The 16,239-nt window shown below is 34.9% G+C and overlaps 1 protein-coding gene across 2 annotated transcripts in view; it reads left to right on the top strand.

Annotated features, from left to right (window-relative positions):
• CTTNBP2 (cortactin binding protein 2) overlaps positions 1-16,239 on the top strand; it is an 82,603-nt gene that overhangs the window by 30,744 nt on the left and 35,620 nt on the right. For both annotated transcript variants that reach the window (XM_026866261.1, XM_026866268.1), the window contains exons 4-5: positions 5,065-6,721; positions 12,551-12,754. In XM_026866261.1, coding sequence (XP_026722062.1) covers positions 5,065-6,721; positions 12,551-12,754 — 1,861 coding nt within the window. The remainder of the gene's footprint in view (positions 1-5,064; positions 6,722-12,550; positions 12,755-16,239) is intronic.

Here is a 16,239-nt window from a genome sequence, read left to right as displayed (position 1 = left end):
GAATCATCCTCAGTGGGTATGAGATGCATAGAATGTCTTCAGTAGCTCTGAAATAGCTTTTTGGTGACCATTTTATACTGATGTTTAAAAAATAAAACAGACAATGCTAAGACAATTGACATAAAATTGGGTTTGGTAGTCATTGCTCTTTGGGAAATAATATGCACATTGAAGTACTGGAAGTATGCTGGAAATACATACTTAAATTAAATCAGCAAACCTTTTTTTTTTTTTTTTGTTATCTTAGCTGTTGTTTAGTTTAGTTTAAGTATCCCTGCTCTGTTAAGACTTCAGATACCATATTAGCAAAAATGAATAATACTAGACTGTATATATGATATTTAAGTCTTAAACCAGTGTAATGGCTTATGTAGTGAACTGTTACTTGTACTTACCTAGCCCTTCTTTTTGAGGACTCTTAAATGTTAATTTTATTTTTCATATGCTTTGTAAGTAAGTTGAGATTTTGGGGAAAGGATTGTCTCAGCATATCATACAGTAAGTAAGTTTGCTTATTCTGACTGATGAATCAACTGGAGACACCCTGACACATCTGCCTGGACACTTGGATTAGTTTCTTGTTTCAGTGCATGGCCACAAGTCTCCTCTTCATTTATCTCTGGGTTTTAGTATATTAACAGATAGATGCATGTAAGATGGGTTTACATAGTGAGAATATGTCTCAAGGTCAGGATATTGGTATGTAAATTCCATTTCTGTCCTTTTTTTGGCCCAGGTTTATTACCAAAGTCTGTATCTGTAAGTCTGCATGTACAGGAAAGGATGCTCTTGTCTTTTGTTTCCGAGAATAATACATGATTTTTTTTCTTTAAATCTTAATTTTAAGTAGTTTCATCTTAATTTATTTTGCAGCTTGATTCTTACCTTGAGAAGTACCTGAACCTTTACTACATTCAATTCTGAAGTCTGTAACTTTTAAGCTAAAATTTTAAAGCCCCACACTTAAAAAACATGTGTTGCTTTGAAAGTGTTTCATTATGATTCTACTGGTTTTACTCCTTGTAAAAAAATAGGAAATTTAAATAACACAGGATTTGAAAACAAACTGCATGGTATTGAGCAGCTGTGTGCATGACTCTACAGGACTTACATCTTCTTTTAAAGCCAATTAGAAATGCTATTTGGACAGGGCACCCTCTTAAACTTCTTGGGTTTGTGGGAACAGACAACACATTTCTCAACCGTCTCCATTTACAAACCATTCATTCAGTGTTTTACCTTCCCTTAGTTCTACATTTTTTTTATCTGTTCTCCATCTGTCAAATCTCTCCATGGAAGAGGGTAATGAAGGTGTTTTGAGGGATTTCTAGAAATGTTCCACAAAGTAGGGTGACCCAATGTAACAACAACAACAAAGTTTAGAAAAATGTGACCTAAATACAGAGACAGCCACACCTTCTGCCCCCAAGAGTGGTTCCTCCTCCTCTAAATGTGTGATGCCTTTATCTTCACATTTGAAATTGCCTCACTGTCTCACTCTTACACTAAGTAGTGAAGTCTATGTACCGCTGTGTTTATTTTCTCTGGATATTACTGGACTTTAAGCAGGCTCAGACTGAACTCTTATTCTTGGGGACTTATTATCTGTGAATATAGTGACCCTAAAAGCATTCTTTGCATAAAATTTGTATTTGATCGTAAAAAGTCATAACAATGTGCCAGAATGTAGAAAAATGAAAGCGGTGCACAAATGACTGTCAGTCATTTACCAAACACCTAATCCCCGGATGTCACCTGCTGTGTTAAGTCTCTATCCTCTTCCATCTCTTTGAATGCTTTTCCTGGAGCTGCTATCAAAATTATTTTTGAGGTTTCCTGGGAATTCAAAACCAGATAATCAAAATTACAGTTCTTGATTTCTCAAATGTTTGCAGAGAAGTTAGTATTGGTATGCATGCTCAAAGAAAGATAGACACGTTGGTTGGAAGAGGCCCGTTGATGTGATTTAGTCTAACCTTGTGCTTAAAGCAGAGTATCACCAGCAGTATATCTGATCGTCTGTGAATTTGTCTGAGGACTGAAACCCAATACTGCAGCCTTTCTGCACTACTATCCTTGTGAAGAACTTTTTTCCAAGACTGAGCCTCTTAAAGGGCAATTTTTCACTTTAACCTTTTGTTCTGGGGCCCCACCTGCTACTACTGAGAATTTGACTCTGTCATCATTGCAAGACCCTTCAAAAGGAGTAGTATGTTTCTATTAGATCATCTCACAGTCTTTTTTCAGTAGACTAATCAAGCCAATCTCCCTTGACCTTTTCTCATAAGGCATGTACTCTGTCTCTCACCTTTAAATGGTCTTTGCTGGTTAGTTCTTTGTGGGACATGATAATTTTTCTCAGTATCCTTTTTTACCCATTTTCAAATTCTCTCGGACATATTTACAGATGTTTACGTTACTGATATGTTGTAGTGTATGCATATAGTGCACCCTGCAAAAATCAGATTGTTGCTGGGTCATGAGCTCGTAAATAATTACAGCTAGTCCCAAATCTGTCCTCTAAAGGAATAAAATGTAAATATTCAGAGGTTTTTTCTGTTCAAGATGATGCAGTCAAAACAAGGGCAGAGGTGAGAGATAGACATAGGAGATGACAATGTAAAATGAGAAACTAATGCTGCTCTTGTCAATTTGAAATCAAATAGAGTATTTTATATATATATATTAAGGTTTCTTTATTAATATGCAACATGTAGGACGTTATACACTATAATAGTATGATAAACTGTTTTCATCCCAGTTATATGTTAAAATCTGCTTGTAATTATTTGAAAGTAATGTAATTACACAACAGTTAAATGATAGAACCAGTCACTGATCTGAAAGCAAAATAGGAGGAATAATAAAGTATAGAAAATCATCATAAAAACATTTTCACTATAATCTTATTGCATTTCCAAGCCTTAAAAATTGTATGTATTTCTCATTATTTTTGTATCTGTTTAAACAAAAAAGAAACTGTTGGATGCTCCTATGTTACTGTTGGATGTTCCACTTGCTTTGAAATGCTTGTGAAGCATCCAAATGCTGTTAGCTGCTTTGAAAAAAACAATGAAATGCTTGAGGAAAAAAAGAAAAAGATTTTTCTGCATGTGAAGAACTGTGAATGGAACCATTTCTAAGTACAATGTCATCATAACAGCTTGTTAATTTAATTTGCAGCTGTAATGTCATTAACATAACTGAAGAGATGTTGTTGCTGATACTGTTTGTTTAGCAATGACTGATAATGCTATACCTTATTTTTTTATATGTTTAAAACTGTTCTTAAGAATGGGTGGACTTGGTTTTCTGGAATGCATTGTACAGAGTGTATTGGTTAACCTGGAATGGATCCCCTCCACTGCTAAACAGGTTTTGAGGTATTTGAAACCAAGATGACATTTATAATGTATGTATAATTTACCATAGTGATTTCTTCTTTTAGTTCACTGTTTCTTATGATAACAGTATGATTTCAGAACAAAATTTTACTATTACTATAATATATATCACATTAGTATTGCCATCACCTCTTGATGCTTTTTCCATTCTTCTGAAGAAAATGGAAGAAAAATTTACAGTCAGGTAATGGGATTAGAAATGTTGGGAGGCTGAAACCTATGTTCATCTAGAAGTGTAAATTCATGCAGGATTTTTTGTTTATTCTCTCTGTCATTTCACTTCCCTTCCTTTCTAAGCATTTTTTTGTGTTTGAATTCTACTTACCATGTGGGGAAAAAATTATTTTGGGGACAATGAGTTGTAGCAAGTGGGATTTATTTCTATTACAACTGCAGACTTTCTCCGTCTTGTACTCATCTCTTGATGGCGTAAGTTTCATCTCTACTCTGTGATATAACTGGAGAGTAACAAAATTGTTATTTAAAAGTAGTATTTGCATTAGATTTTGTTTAAATGGCATTTAGTTAAAAATTAACTGTAGACACATCTAGGGTGATGTGGAAAAAGCTTCCAGAGCTAAAAAATTTCATCTGCTATTGGACAGGACAGGGAATACTGTGCTGTGGCAACAGGCTTCTGAAAAGCTATTATACTGTAGTTTTGCTTTTGTGTTTGTTTTCATCTAACAGCCAAAGCAATATTTTAATCATTGGCCGAAAGACGAGATGTTCCATAGCTATTACCAATCCCCTGTTGGAGGCCATCTTGTTTCCCACATAACAGTTTACAGTAAATATGTACATGACACTGTATTGACTTAAACTCTGAAATCAGTATTATTTTACCATGACACTATAATCTGAATCTATAATCTATGATTCTTCCTTCATCTATTGAAGTGAAACCTTTATTCCAAATAAGATCTTAAATATACTGCTATTTGCCACAGCTTTTCTTAGATTATTTTTTGAGCACTCTGAAAGGTTCTTGTTTTGTAAAAGCATGAAAACAATTTCCTGTTGCAGTCAAAATTAACTGTTCATGTTGTGAGCAATTGATTTTTATTTTTTTTTTTCATAGGTACCTGAAAGTATTTTTCGAGAAAAAATACATAGTTAGAAAATGCAGTTTAGTGGTACAGTTCTGAATTGTTATTTCTGTATCAATCTGTACATAAATATGAAGTAGAACTGACAAGACTATACCAATAAAGAGACTATAGGAGAAGGAATGCTCAGCAGTTTTGGGGGCTTTTGTTTGTTTTTTTTATCAGTCATTCAGATAAGTCATATAGGAAGCTACTTCATCAGTATGTGAAGGGAGGAGCAGGAAGAAAGAAATCAGTTTTTTTGTTGCTGTTTGACTAGTGTCCTCCTCGCAAATCACAAGCATTTAATCTCTGAGAAGTCTTTGTGTGTCAATGGAGGAAAGTAGATGGGTTTACTTAGTTTCTGAATCACTCTTCAGATGCCTATCTCTTTCTTTTGCTTGTATAAAATTATAGGCACTTGTTTTAGATATCACAGATTACATTCCTGGGGTAGTCAGGCTCATTTTAGGCATACTTTAAAAAGTTAAAATATCAATGTCAGTTTAATATTAGGTTATGTTGAAAGTTTCCATCTTGTTAATGGAATTTTTCTCTATGCTTTCTTACAGTTGGAAATGGAAAAATCTCAGTTACAGAATCTTGAGCTGGAGCACAAAAAGCTATCAGCTCGTCTTGAAGAAGAACGTGGAAAGAATAAGCATGTAGTTTTGATGCTAGTGAAAGAGTGTAAGCAGTTGTCTGGCCGAATTGTAGAGGAAGCCCAGAAACTGGAAGAAGTGATGTCAAAATTTGAAGAGGAAAAGAAAAAGGCTGCTGAACTGGAGGACTCTCTTGCAGCTGAGAAACAAAAGAGTACACAAATGGAAGCTCAAATGGAAAAGCAGCTGTCTGAGTTTGACACAGAGAGAGAGCAGTTGCGTGCCAAACTTCACAGAGAGGAAATGCACACCAGTGACCTCAGAGAAGAGAGAGATAAAATGATCAAAATGATTGAGCAATTAAAAAAGGAGAATGAAAGTAAAGCTAATCTTTCTCTTAAAGAAAAAAACAAAGATAGGAGTCTTGTTTCTGTTTCTGTTGAAACAGAAGAGCCAAGTTCAAGAACTGTTGCCTGCCAAACAGATTCTGTAGTGATGGACAGTAGCACAGAAAATGTTAAGAAGTTGCCTCTGACTGTATCTGTAAAGCCTTCTACAGTGAACCCACTAGGATCTGGCAATACAAAAATGAATGTGTGCACCAATGCAGCAAATGTGAAGCCTGTCATTGATAGGCAGTCTTCATCTAGTGAACTTGTCCCTCCTGCAACTCCTGTTCTTACACAGAATCAAAACAGAATTGAGGAAAATGGACCAAGTACAGGCTCATCACCTGATTTACCAAGTAGCACTTCCCCTTTTTCAAATAGTACTTCCCTCTGCACCCCTGCAGCACCAACTTCCACAGCTCAGAATTCCTCACTCACTTCTTCTATGCACAGTTTGCATTCACCATCTGCCAACACTACTGGGCATCCAGGCCTAAATCCACGAATCCAAGCAGCTAGATTTAGATTTCAAACAAATGCAAATGATCAAGACCAAAATGGAAACACTACCCAAAGCCCTCCCTCAAGGGATGTATCCCCTACTAGTCGTGACAACCTAGTTGCCAAACAGGTAGCTCGGAATACGGTTACCCAAGTCCTCTCAAGATTTACAAGCCCTCAGAGCAGTGCTCCATCACGGCCAGGGACATCACATTCAATGGAAGTTGGCACTTACCCCCCAGTAGGTAGAATGAGTTTAAAGACTCCCAGTGTATCAAGAATTGACAGAGGAAATCCTCCACCTATTCCTCCTAAAAAACCAGGTCTTTCTCAAACTCCTTCTCCACCACACCCACAGCTTAAAGTTTTAATGGATAGTAGTCGATCCCCAAATACAAGTGCAAAAACTGACAGCAAAACCGTGACCTCACCTCTTTCAAGTTCACCACAAGGAATCAGGGTAATAAATGAGGAAATTATATCTAAGTCCTCACCTCAGCTGCCACCAAAACCTGCTATAGATTTATCTGTGGCACCTGCAGGCTGTGCCATACCAGCCATAGCCTCATCTCAGGTGGGTGCCTGGCCTTCCCACTTCCCTGGACTGAACCAACCTGCATGTTCAGAAAATTCCTTTGTCATTCCCACCACCATTGCCTGTAGCTCCTCCATAAACCCTGTTAGTGCTTCATCCTGTAGACCATGTGATTCAGACAGCCTCCTGGTAACAGCATCAGGTAAAGGGATTGATATGCTACAAACTCTCTCCCTCTAAAATAATGTTTTGGTTTTCCTATACGTCTTTTGTTTGCTTTATTTATCTTTTTATACATTTCTCTTTTTTACTTTCTAGAAGCTGATATTTTCATTTATATTTTTTCCACATTCCAGGGGTATGGGAATTCTTTTGCTTAGTAATGTTATAAATTAGTTTGCTTCCATAAGGAGATCTCTGAATTGAAAGCTTTTTTTAAAGGTAAAGAGGACTAATGTTTAAAGTAAATGGGCTGCATATTATGATACATTAAAGAAACTCTTTTTTGTTGTTGTTGTTTGGGTTTTTGGGGGGTTGGATGGTTGATTAGGTGATTTTTTTTTTGTGAATTGTGTTATTTGAGACTTAAATGCTTTCTCAGTCTGAAATAATGTTTTGAAAATTGCCTCTGCTGGTGATCTTCCATGGAATGTGTATTTCAGTGCTTTGTGAATCTTTTAGGAAATAGGGCATAGCCAGTGCTACTGTATTCTCCTATGGCATTAGGTGGTTGCACATTAAGGTATATAATTGCCTGGATAGCAGTGCAGTTTCAAATATATGACTTCATACCTACAGAATACATTTCATTTTTATTTTCATTTTTCTGTAGTTCTTCTGGTTATACTTGTAGGCTTTGTTAATACTTGTGTGTGGCATCTCACAGGTTTACTTCAACAGGTATCAGCCAAGGTTTATTGTTGGAAGCTTAAAATCGAAAGGTTGCATTGATAGTCTGGAGTCAGTGTGTGTATTTGCTACTCATTTTGCATTGTGGGAGGGACTTATTTGTGTGCTTAATGTGCTGCCAACTGCAGGGTATCTTCTTGATGGCAGTTAAATGGACAAAGGCAGCCCTCATCTACATTTCAGTTAATTGTAGCTCTCCTATAAATCTTTTTGTCAACATATTTCTTTGCTGCAATCAGTAGCACTGGAACATTAGGTAGAAGTCCCACTTTAGCCTGACTTGCAGTGCAGTAAGGCAGACAGACACACAGTTATGGAATAATTTAGACTTTCATCAGCATTGAATAACGTTTGAATAGCCTCAAACTTTCAACAGTTATTTTCAGTTCAGTTATGGTACTTTAGTCCCTCATAACTTCAGTCCTTCTGTATCATCATCTGTAGGGTAGAGAATGCCTGCACAGCAAGTCTGCTTCCATCGCACAACCAAACACTTTCTGTTGGTAGCTATCCCACTGTCTGATAAGGCAGTTGAACTCACTCATCAGTCTTGGGGAAGCTGTTTTTGATTATTCTTTAAAAATAATATCTTCTATCTTAAAAAAGAAATTACCACAACTTGACTTCATAGCTCTATGTATTGTTATTACTTTTGTTTGTGCTTTGAAGTATAAACTTTTTTCGTAGGAGAACAATCAGCCTTTTAAATAGGACTCCTCCACAAAATAGTCAAGCTGTGTTTTTTATGACATTTGTGACAGTTCTCAAAAGCAATTCTCAAAAATAGGGTTTTTGTCAAAAGCTGTTAGGTTTTTTAAGTTGTGCTGGTTTGTGTTCAGATTGCATTTCTTCATTTACATTCCATTCACTTGTGTTTGGAAGGAATGGAAACATTTGGATTCATTAATTTCCTTATAATCCTTGCTTTGAACATTTGATTCTGTTAGTATTTTGTAAGTGGCACTGATTTTTGTGAATTTTTACAATCGTGAATGGGAAACATAACACATAATCTGAAGTTTATAAAGGAAGATTGCTTAAACTCTAGATAGTGGTCTACTGTTTTATTTTATTAATATAGAGATGTTGCTTTAATATCCCTCATTTACTGACTACAAACAGGGTCAAAGAATTCTAATAACTTTATCTGCAATATTCAGGTAAATATTCAGGAGCTCCTTTGTCTTTTTCCCAAACTAATGCTTGTCTTTTAGTGCACTTATTCTCCAATCCCGTTTTATTTATGTCTTTTAAGGGAACTTAATCTGTTTTGGCCAAGTGTTCTGGCAATCTGCAGAACTAAATAAACTTTGAGCAACAGATGTTATGCAAGTATGGAAAGATACTTCCTTCAAAATTTTATGCTGAGAAAAGAAAAAAAAGTAAATTTTATAAATATATGTGGAAATAGACTTTGTCTTAGAAAGGATAAACCAAATTCAATAACACTGTTTTCATTAAGATAATGTGGTCAGTTATGCCTGGATTCATGTAGCTTAATCACTTTCTCTTTTCAGTTTCTTTTTTCAGTATGACTTTTCTTGAGGTGAACATCTCACAAACTACAAATAGTATTGAAACCTCCTTCCTGTGTCTGCATTTTCACACCATGTAGGCACAGATTCAGTTAGCTTTATTAATGTTCTGGTTGATTTAAATCTGTTTTATTTACTTTCTTCAGAAAATGGTTAGAATTGCAATTTTACTTTCAGTTAAAGCACAGCATGGTGAAATGTTACTCATTTTATTGTGTAGTAAGTAGTGAGCTTCGATCAGGATTTGTTAATATTTTTAAACAGTGCAAAACATTTAACACAAAAAGACACTGAAATAATCCTTTATTTTTTTTGGTCAGTAAATTCATGTTTCTTTCTACTTACTGTAGAGTCAGAGGGATTGATAATACCCTAACCACTAAAGTATTCTATTTATTAGTTTTAAAACAGTTTCCCAGTTAGCTCAGATTGCTTTAACATATCAACAGCCTGATCTTCAGTAAGAGAGTGTATTGGTTCTAGAAGGAACAACTAGTAAGAGCAAACTTAAAATCAGAATACCGATTATTTCAGTTGTGTTCTGGTAAATTAATGTGACAATACCTTCTTTTAGAGATTGGGCATTGTACTGCATGCTTCTCTTTTCATCCCTGGTAGAAAAAGACACCAGCTTTTGTCACTAATGTTGAACAGACTGCACATAGAGAAATTACAGTGAACATTTATGGCCTGATTCAAAATCTGTGACAGTGTTTTCATTAACTTCAGCAGCATTTGAACTGGTGCCAAAATGCTTCTGCTCTGTTTGGATTTCTACATTTCAATGGCTGTAAGACTTCAAAATGGAAACGAATGTAGGCAGTTGGATTTTCATACCCCTGGGATTTCTGCTTTTACTTTCTTCTTGGTTTTGCACTTTCTATGTCACTCTTCACTGAAGTATGTTTTTTATTTTGCTCATTTCTGTAATGATTGATTTATTCTCTCTATACAATTGGCTTGGAAGATAAAAGTGGGGGATAAGGGACTGATCTGGGCTCTGAAATTAACCATCTCACATTCTGAAGCTGATGCCAGAAGCTGTTTTTGTCTATCTGTCTGCCCTTCATCACTGCATGCCCTACAAGCTTTCACAGATGCTTCACGTTTCCTAGCTTTTTGAATCAGTAATAGTGTACCTTATTTATTAGTATTTTCTAATGTTGATGTATTTTGTTGGATGAATTCAGCTTTATTATATTGCTTTACATTGGTAATAGAAGTTAAAATTATGTTATTACCTGGGTCATATCTTTTTCAGCATAAGGTTTTCATCTAATGTTAACCTAGTATAATAAATTTCATCACTGAATTGCAACAACATATCTTTCATTTTAAAGAGTTGAAATTAAAGTTAAGATACACATATGGCACACAAAAACTCTTAATTTTGGCATTTCTGTTAATGATGCTTTAAAAAAACCCCAACAAACCACAACACTATTTTCAGTAAGGAAGGGAACCCAGAAAAATATTACAAAACTGCTTGGCAAAGTGAACTTCATACTTAAAGCTTAGTGTCAGGCTCCCCAGGTCCTCCCAAATAATTTCAGTATATCTTGGATGAAGAATGTTAGCAATCTGGAGTGACATCCAAGCTATGTACACTACCAGTTAACTACCATGGCAAGACAGTAAAACTGCATAAGTACCATTTAAAAAATATTTTTATATATAGCAACACCTGCAGCACAGTTATTTTCAAAGAATAACAAAAGGTTGGAAAAATAAAACCACTTCTATAATGGTAATGAAGAACAAAAGTAATTCTTTAGACCTTTGGGGATTTTATGAGTTAACTGTTCTCAAATATTGGAAGTGGAGATAAATGTATTTTTAAACCACTTAAAGGATGCAGTTTACTTTTTTTTTTTTTTTTTTTTTAATTTTTTAACAAACTTCAGAAAACCCTCAAAATCCTCTGATTAAAAATACAGGAGAAAGAAATATTAGTAAGAGTATTAATAGTCAGGAGGTAGCTTCAGAATTGAAGTTATATGAAGATGGATGGAATTAACTTTACAGTTTATCATCAGTTTAAAGTTGGATTTATAAGGTAACTTCATAGCTGTAGTGATGGCTTCTTATAGTCAATAATAGTGAATATAGTGAATAATAAGCTAACATTGTGAAAATACTTCAAATAAGATTCCTTTACATACTGAACTAGTAAACTTGATTTGAAATTACAAATTTATCTTATTTTAGAAACAAATATGAAAAAATTCCAATAATTAATTTTTGTTGTTTTGAACTGGGATCAAACTATGTGTTCTTCATTGGGGCTGCTCAGATGATGGATTCTTGTGTAAGTCTGGACCTTACTTAAAATTTTATCTAGATCTTGCAACGTTCCCAAATCTGTTGCTTTTGTAGTATGCTATTGGGAACTTGCATGTTTTTCCAAAATGCAGAGCAGATCATCCCGACATGGTAGAGCTACTGCCACATGCTTTTTCTAGTTCTAGGTGTTGCATGTCAGATCAGCACTTGATCAGCTTGATGGAGCTGGAGGTAATGCCCTACAGCTCCTCTTCAGTCTTGGGTGTTGAAGAACCACAGTAAACTTGCTTTGTTATTGTCAGATTTCAACCTCATATAATAGCTTGTGTGTGGACATAGAATACAAAGTTATTTATTCAGGAGAAAACTATAAAGTGGATTTTCTAAAGGTAATAGTGAAAATAAGATAAAAAAATCTTTCTCCTGTTTTCTCTTGCAGTCCTTGATCAAGGAAGAATGCACAAAGTTTTCTATGCCTTATGCAGCAAACTTCATATCCTTAACAAACTCCCTGTTAAAGCTGATAAGTAATGAACAGAACGATTAACCAAGATAACTCCTAAGCTTTCAAAGCTTTGAATTGAATACTAATTTTTAATGGGGTGACTTGAAACCTTTCACTCATAAATTTTATATAACTGGTAATTCATTGACACTGGAGCATTTTATAATATATTAAGTATTGCTCAGTAAAAGGAACATTACCTTAAGGTACAGTTCAATATTTTTATTTCTACATTATTTGTGTAAATGATTTTTGCTTTTTTTTTTTTGCAAACTTATTGAAAAGCGCTTACAGTTATTAAGGGCTCTCTGTGCAATTTATCTGTGTAACTGCAGGTGAGATATGAATACCAAAGTTTACACTAAGACTGTAAAGGAGGATGAAATTTCATATGAAAATAAGTATTTTGTTTTGGAAGCCTTTGTTTACATACTTTTAAAAAAACCTTCCCAGTATATCAGCAATTAAATTAAAATTTGTATAAAACTTTTGGTAGGTTCTGAATTATAATAATATAAACTTTTTTGAGACATTCAGCTGCTGCTACAGTTTATAGCAAGTTTCACATTAACCTTTTTGTAATGAAATCCTGTTCATTTGCATTAACAGCTGTCATCACTGTACATAGTTTTTATTCTTCAGAATATCTTCTGATGTATGGACAAAGCATCACAAAAACCTGTGCTAAACTAAAAACTCCTGTCATTTTGAAGATCCTTTTTAATTTTTAAAAGAGCACAGAAAATGTAGAGCTTTATTTATGTGTCTTCCATCTAATGTCTATTGCTTTAACTCACAGGCTGGTCTTCCTCCCTAACCTCTTTGTTAACAAGTGGTGGTCCTGTCCCCCTGGGTGGCAGGCCCACCCTTCTTCACCAAGCTGCTGCCCAGGGAAATGTCACTTTATTATCAATGCTGCTTAATGAAGAAGGACTGGACATTAATTACTCTTGTGAAGATGGCTATTCTGCCTTGTATTCTGCTGCTACGAATGGACATACAGGTAAGTGATACTAAGTGTTGCTATGCAATTCATGTGCAATAGTGAAAGCTTATTACATAAGTTTTAATAATAAATTAGGTCAAATGCATGTTTTTTAAAAATGTGAAATTGAAACTGAGTTGTATAAATTACATAACAAAAATCATAGTATAGCATATATATAAGCAATGCTTCTGGAGGCAGAATTTTGGAACACAGAAAATACTCTTGCTTGTAATTCTGCAGGAACATCAATTCTAATTCTTCACTCCCTTCTTTTAAAAAGCCACCAGATATCGTCACCCCATGTTCCATAACAAATTAAATATCTTTTGTAGCAAAGGCAATTTGAAAGAACAAACTTTCCTCTACAGGGAATAAGCAGAAAAGAACAGGCCATCCCCAGTGTTTTGATCTGCAGCAACGATGAAAATGATGGAAGGTGGTTTCAGAGTAGTGTGTTGGGAAATAAAATAAACTGCCTTTATTTTTGAACTAGATGAAACAGCTTTAGTTTGTTCTCTAGGCTATACTGAGATAATATTTTTTCTTTTACCCACTACCCCAGCCCTTGGTCCTGAGGAGGTAACATTTCTGAACCCTTCAACAGTCAGTCTTCATATTTTATGAACATATTAGTAAATGAGGCAAATATCTTAGTAACAGTTACGAATTTCATGGATACAAACTCAAAGTGATAGTTTTCAGACTGTTAACATTCAGGCTCTCAAACAGCAGCTTTTTTAAAAATTCCAGTACACATTACTCTAATTTTTTCTACATATGTAAAAATCTCCTAGATTCATATATTGCAGATAATATCATTATGCTGTTTTGGACACTAAAGATGAAATCCACCAATATCAATGACAAAAATCTATTAATTTTTAGTAAAGTCAAGATTTTATTTCATAATAGAAGGTGGAACACAGTGCCTATAAAGCCGCAGCTTTGAAGAGTATTTTGTGGTTTTATTTCACAATGTATTTGTTAGAGACAATCAGAAAATCCCGCTCCCGTGTTCAAAATAGTATTTAGAGAGACTTTGCCATTATTTTTCTCAGGTATTTTAAATATCAAATTATTGGATCCAAAATCCTTAGCTAGGCAGATAGTATACATTTTTCTGACATGTTCAGGGTTAATTTTGCTGCCAGGCATAGGGGTAGGGGGAATTTTCCCTTTGTTTGGAATGGTATATTTTATCTTTGCTTGCTAGGTGCTATGGTTTACTTAGTAGGAACATCTGGGCCTTTTCATCTGACAGTTTCTTTGCTGTTGCCAAGAACCTTAAAATATTAGGAAAGTCCTTTGTTTTATTTTCTGCCTGTGGCACTTTTTTTTTTTTTTTTTAATTCAGTATTAAGAGTCCAAGTTTATTATAATGTGGGGATTTATTTTTTTCCCCCCCTCATTGAATGGATGTTCTGTGCGTTAATCTAGGGTTACATCCATTTATTCTTGCTGCTGTTTGTGGGAGACCATAATTGACCCAATTATTCTTTACTCATCTTGTATTCCTAAAATGTTTCAAAGCAAATGTCCTGATTTTCAGTTCCAATTACTGAGCAGCTCTAACTGACAGCAAAGGCAATTTGGTTTCTTGTTATGTTGTCAAAATTTCAAATAACAGAGGCACTTGACAGAAGACAATAATAAAACCAAATACATGCATATGTATCCTGTAATTGTTTAGTATTTTCTACTTTTTAAGATAGAAAATATATTACAAAGGTCTTAGTGTTACTCTTCTATGTATAGTTGACAAGATGTGAAAAGTGCTTCATTGTACAGATCATTGTATTTTAGCAACTAAATGGACTGTGTGAATTATGAATGAGAGAATCGCACAGCAGCAGTATTGATGTCACCTTAATACATGATATGCAAATTAAGAGTGGTAGATTTATAATATTTTTGCAGAAAGGTTTTTGTGCTAAACTTTAATATATAATCCTTTCTTTGTTACTTGCAGTTTGCTCCCAAGTGCATGGATAGATGCAGCTCTTCGAAGTGGAGACTTAAAAATAAATTTATGTAAAAATATAGGCTTAGGAATGAAAGTACAGAAATAAATCTCTTATTTTAAAAAGTGCATTTTAATAGCTTTTTTTTTTTAACTAACCAGGTGGAAAGAAATGACACTGATGTAATTTTAGGAAGGATAAAATAATTTATTGTATAAATTTTTTTCATTGGATTGAGTAGGATTGTCAGTGGTATGTTACTGTCTTTTGGCTGTTTTTTTTTTTCCTTAGAATCATAGAATCATTTAGGTTGAACAAGACCCTTGAGACCATCAAGTCTAACTATAAGATTTAACACATAAGCTTACCCTGGTGGGTGATCGCACCATGATTTAATTTATTGAGAATACTTTCAACCTCGAGTTAGTGACTAAATAGATTCGGAAACATCCAGGACACCTTGATTCTTCTTAAGTCAACTAATCAGATTTTCTGATTTCTCCTTGGAAACAGTTGGTCAGAAGAAAAGAGTAGCTCTAGACTTGTTAAGACTATAGTGAGTACTAACCTTCAGAAACAATATCATGTTGCAGAGGGTCTGGGAAGAGTATACGGTGTATAACCTCCACATATTTTCAGTGACAGTATTTGAAATGTGCAGATAACCAGAGAATGGTAGAGCACATTGTAACCAGCATGGTGGCAGCAGCTACATCCCAGTCTGTAGAGAAAATTGAGTTATTCAAGAAAAGAGAGCACTGAAATATTCTTTCCTAATCTGTCCTGTGTGTAGACTTCCTGTTAGGAAACAGTTGCCTTTTGAGAGCTGCAGCTGAGGGTTTTTCCAGCATGTGAAGCTTGTAGTGTCTTGTTTGTTTCCCACACACACTGTCCCCAGTTCTGTAGGTTTGAGAGAGAGAACTTCACCCTAAAAATATACGTTAAATACTTTGTGTTTGAATGAACACGAGGAACTGTTAATTTTATGATTTAACCACTAGATTGAGACAGCCTGTTTTGTCAGGCTGCCTTGGTTTGATCCATTAACAAAGAAGGAGCTGCTTCAGTCTATTATGCACTTAATAACATGTACAGTAGTTCACTTAGCTAATATATCTGCATATCTATATATCTGTATTGTGTTGCCAATCCTGACCCATTTTCTGCCACACATGAGATGGTTAAGAAAAAGAGAATGAAATAACAAGAGTTCCTGAAGCTGAGAGATGTGAAAAGAATAACAGTAATATACTTTGGACTCAGCTATGTGCTAATTATATGCATTTATGGTATAATTGATTCTCTTCTGTCCTGAGTATTTGGAGGCTGTGGCACCCTGATTGATAGGAAAAAACTGGAATGATGTGGGAAGTAGAAAGGAGTGAGGTGCAGAGACGTACAGCTACACGGAGTCAGCTCTGCCAAGCCACTGGATGTATCTGCATGATGTTTTGGAAGAACTAACTACCCAGCTGTGGTGGAGAGCAGTAAAGTCTCCAGGTGTTTGTGCTAATACACTTCCATGTTTTGCTTTTGCTT

Source organism: Athene cunicularia, assembly GCF_003259725.1.
Source record: "Athene cunicularia isolate RWA chromosome 1 unlocalized genomic scaffold, athCun1 chr1_part2, whole genome shotgun sequence".
Taxonomy (NCBI): domain Eukaryota; kingdom Metazoa; phylum Chordata; class Aves; order Strigiformes; family Strigidae; genus Athene; species Athene cunicularia.
Note: the sequence above shows the minus strand (reverse complement) of the source record. Positions and strands in the feature narration are given on the sequence as shown.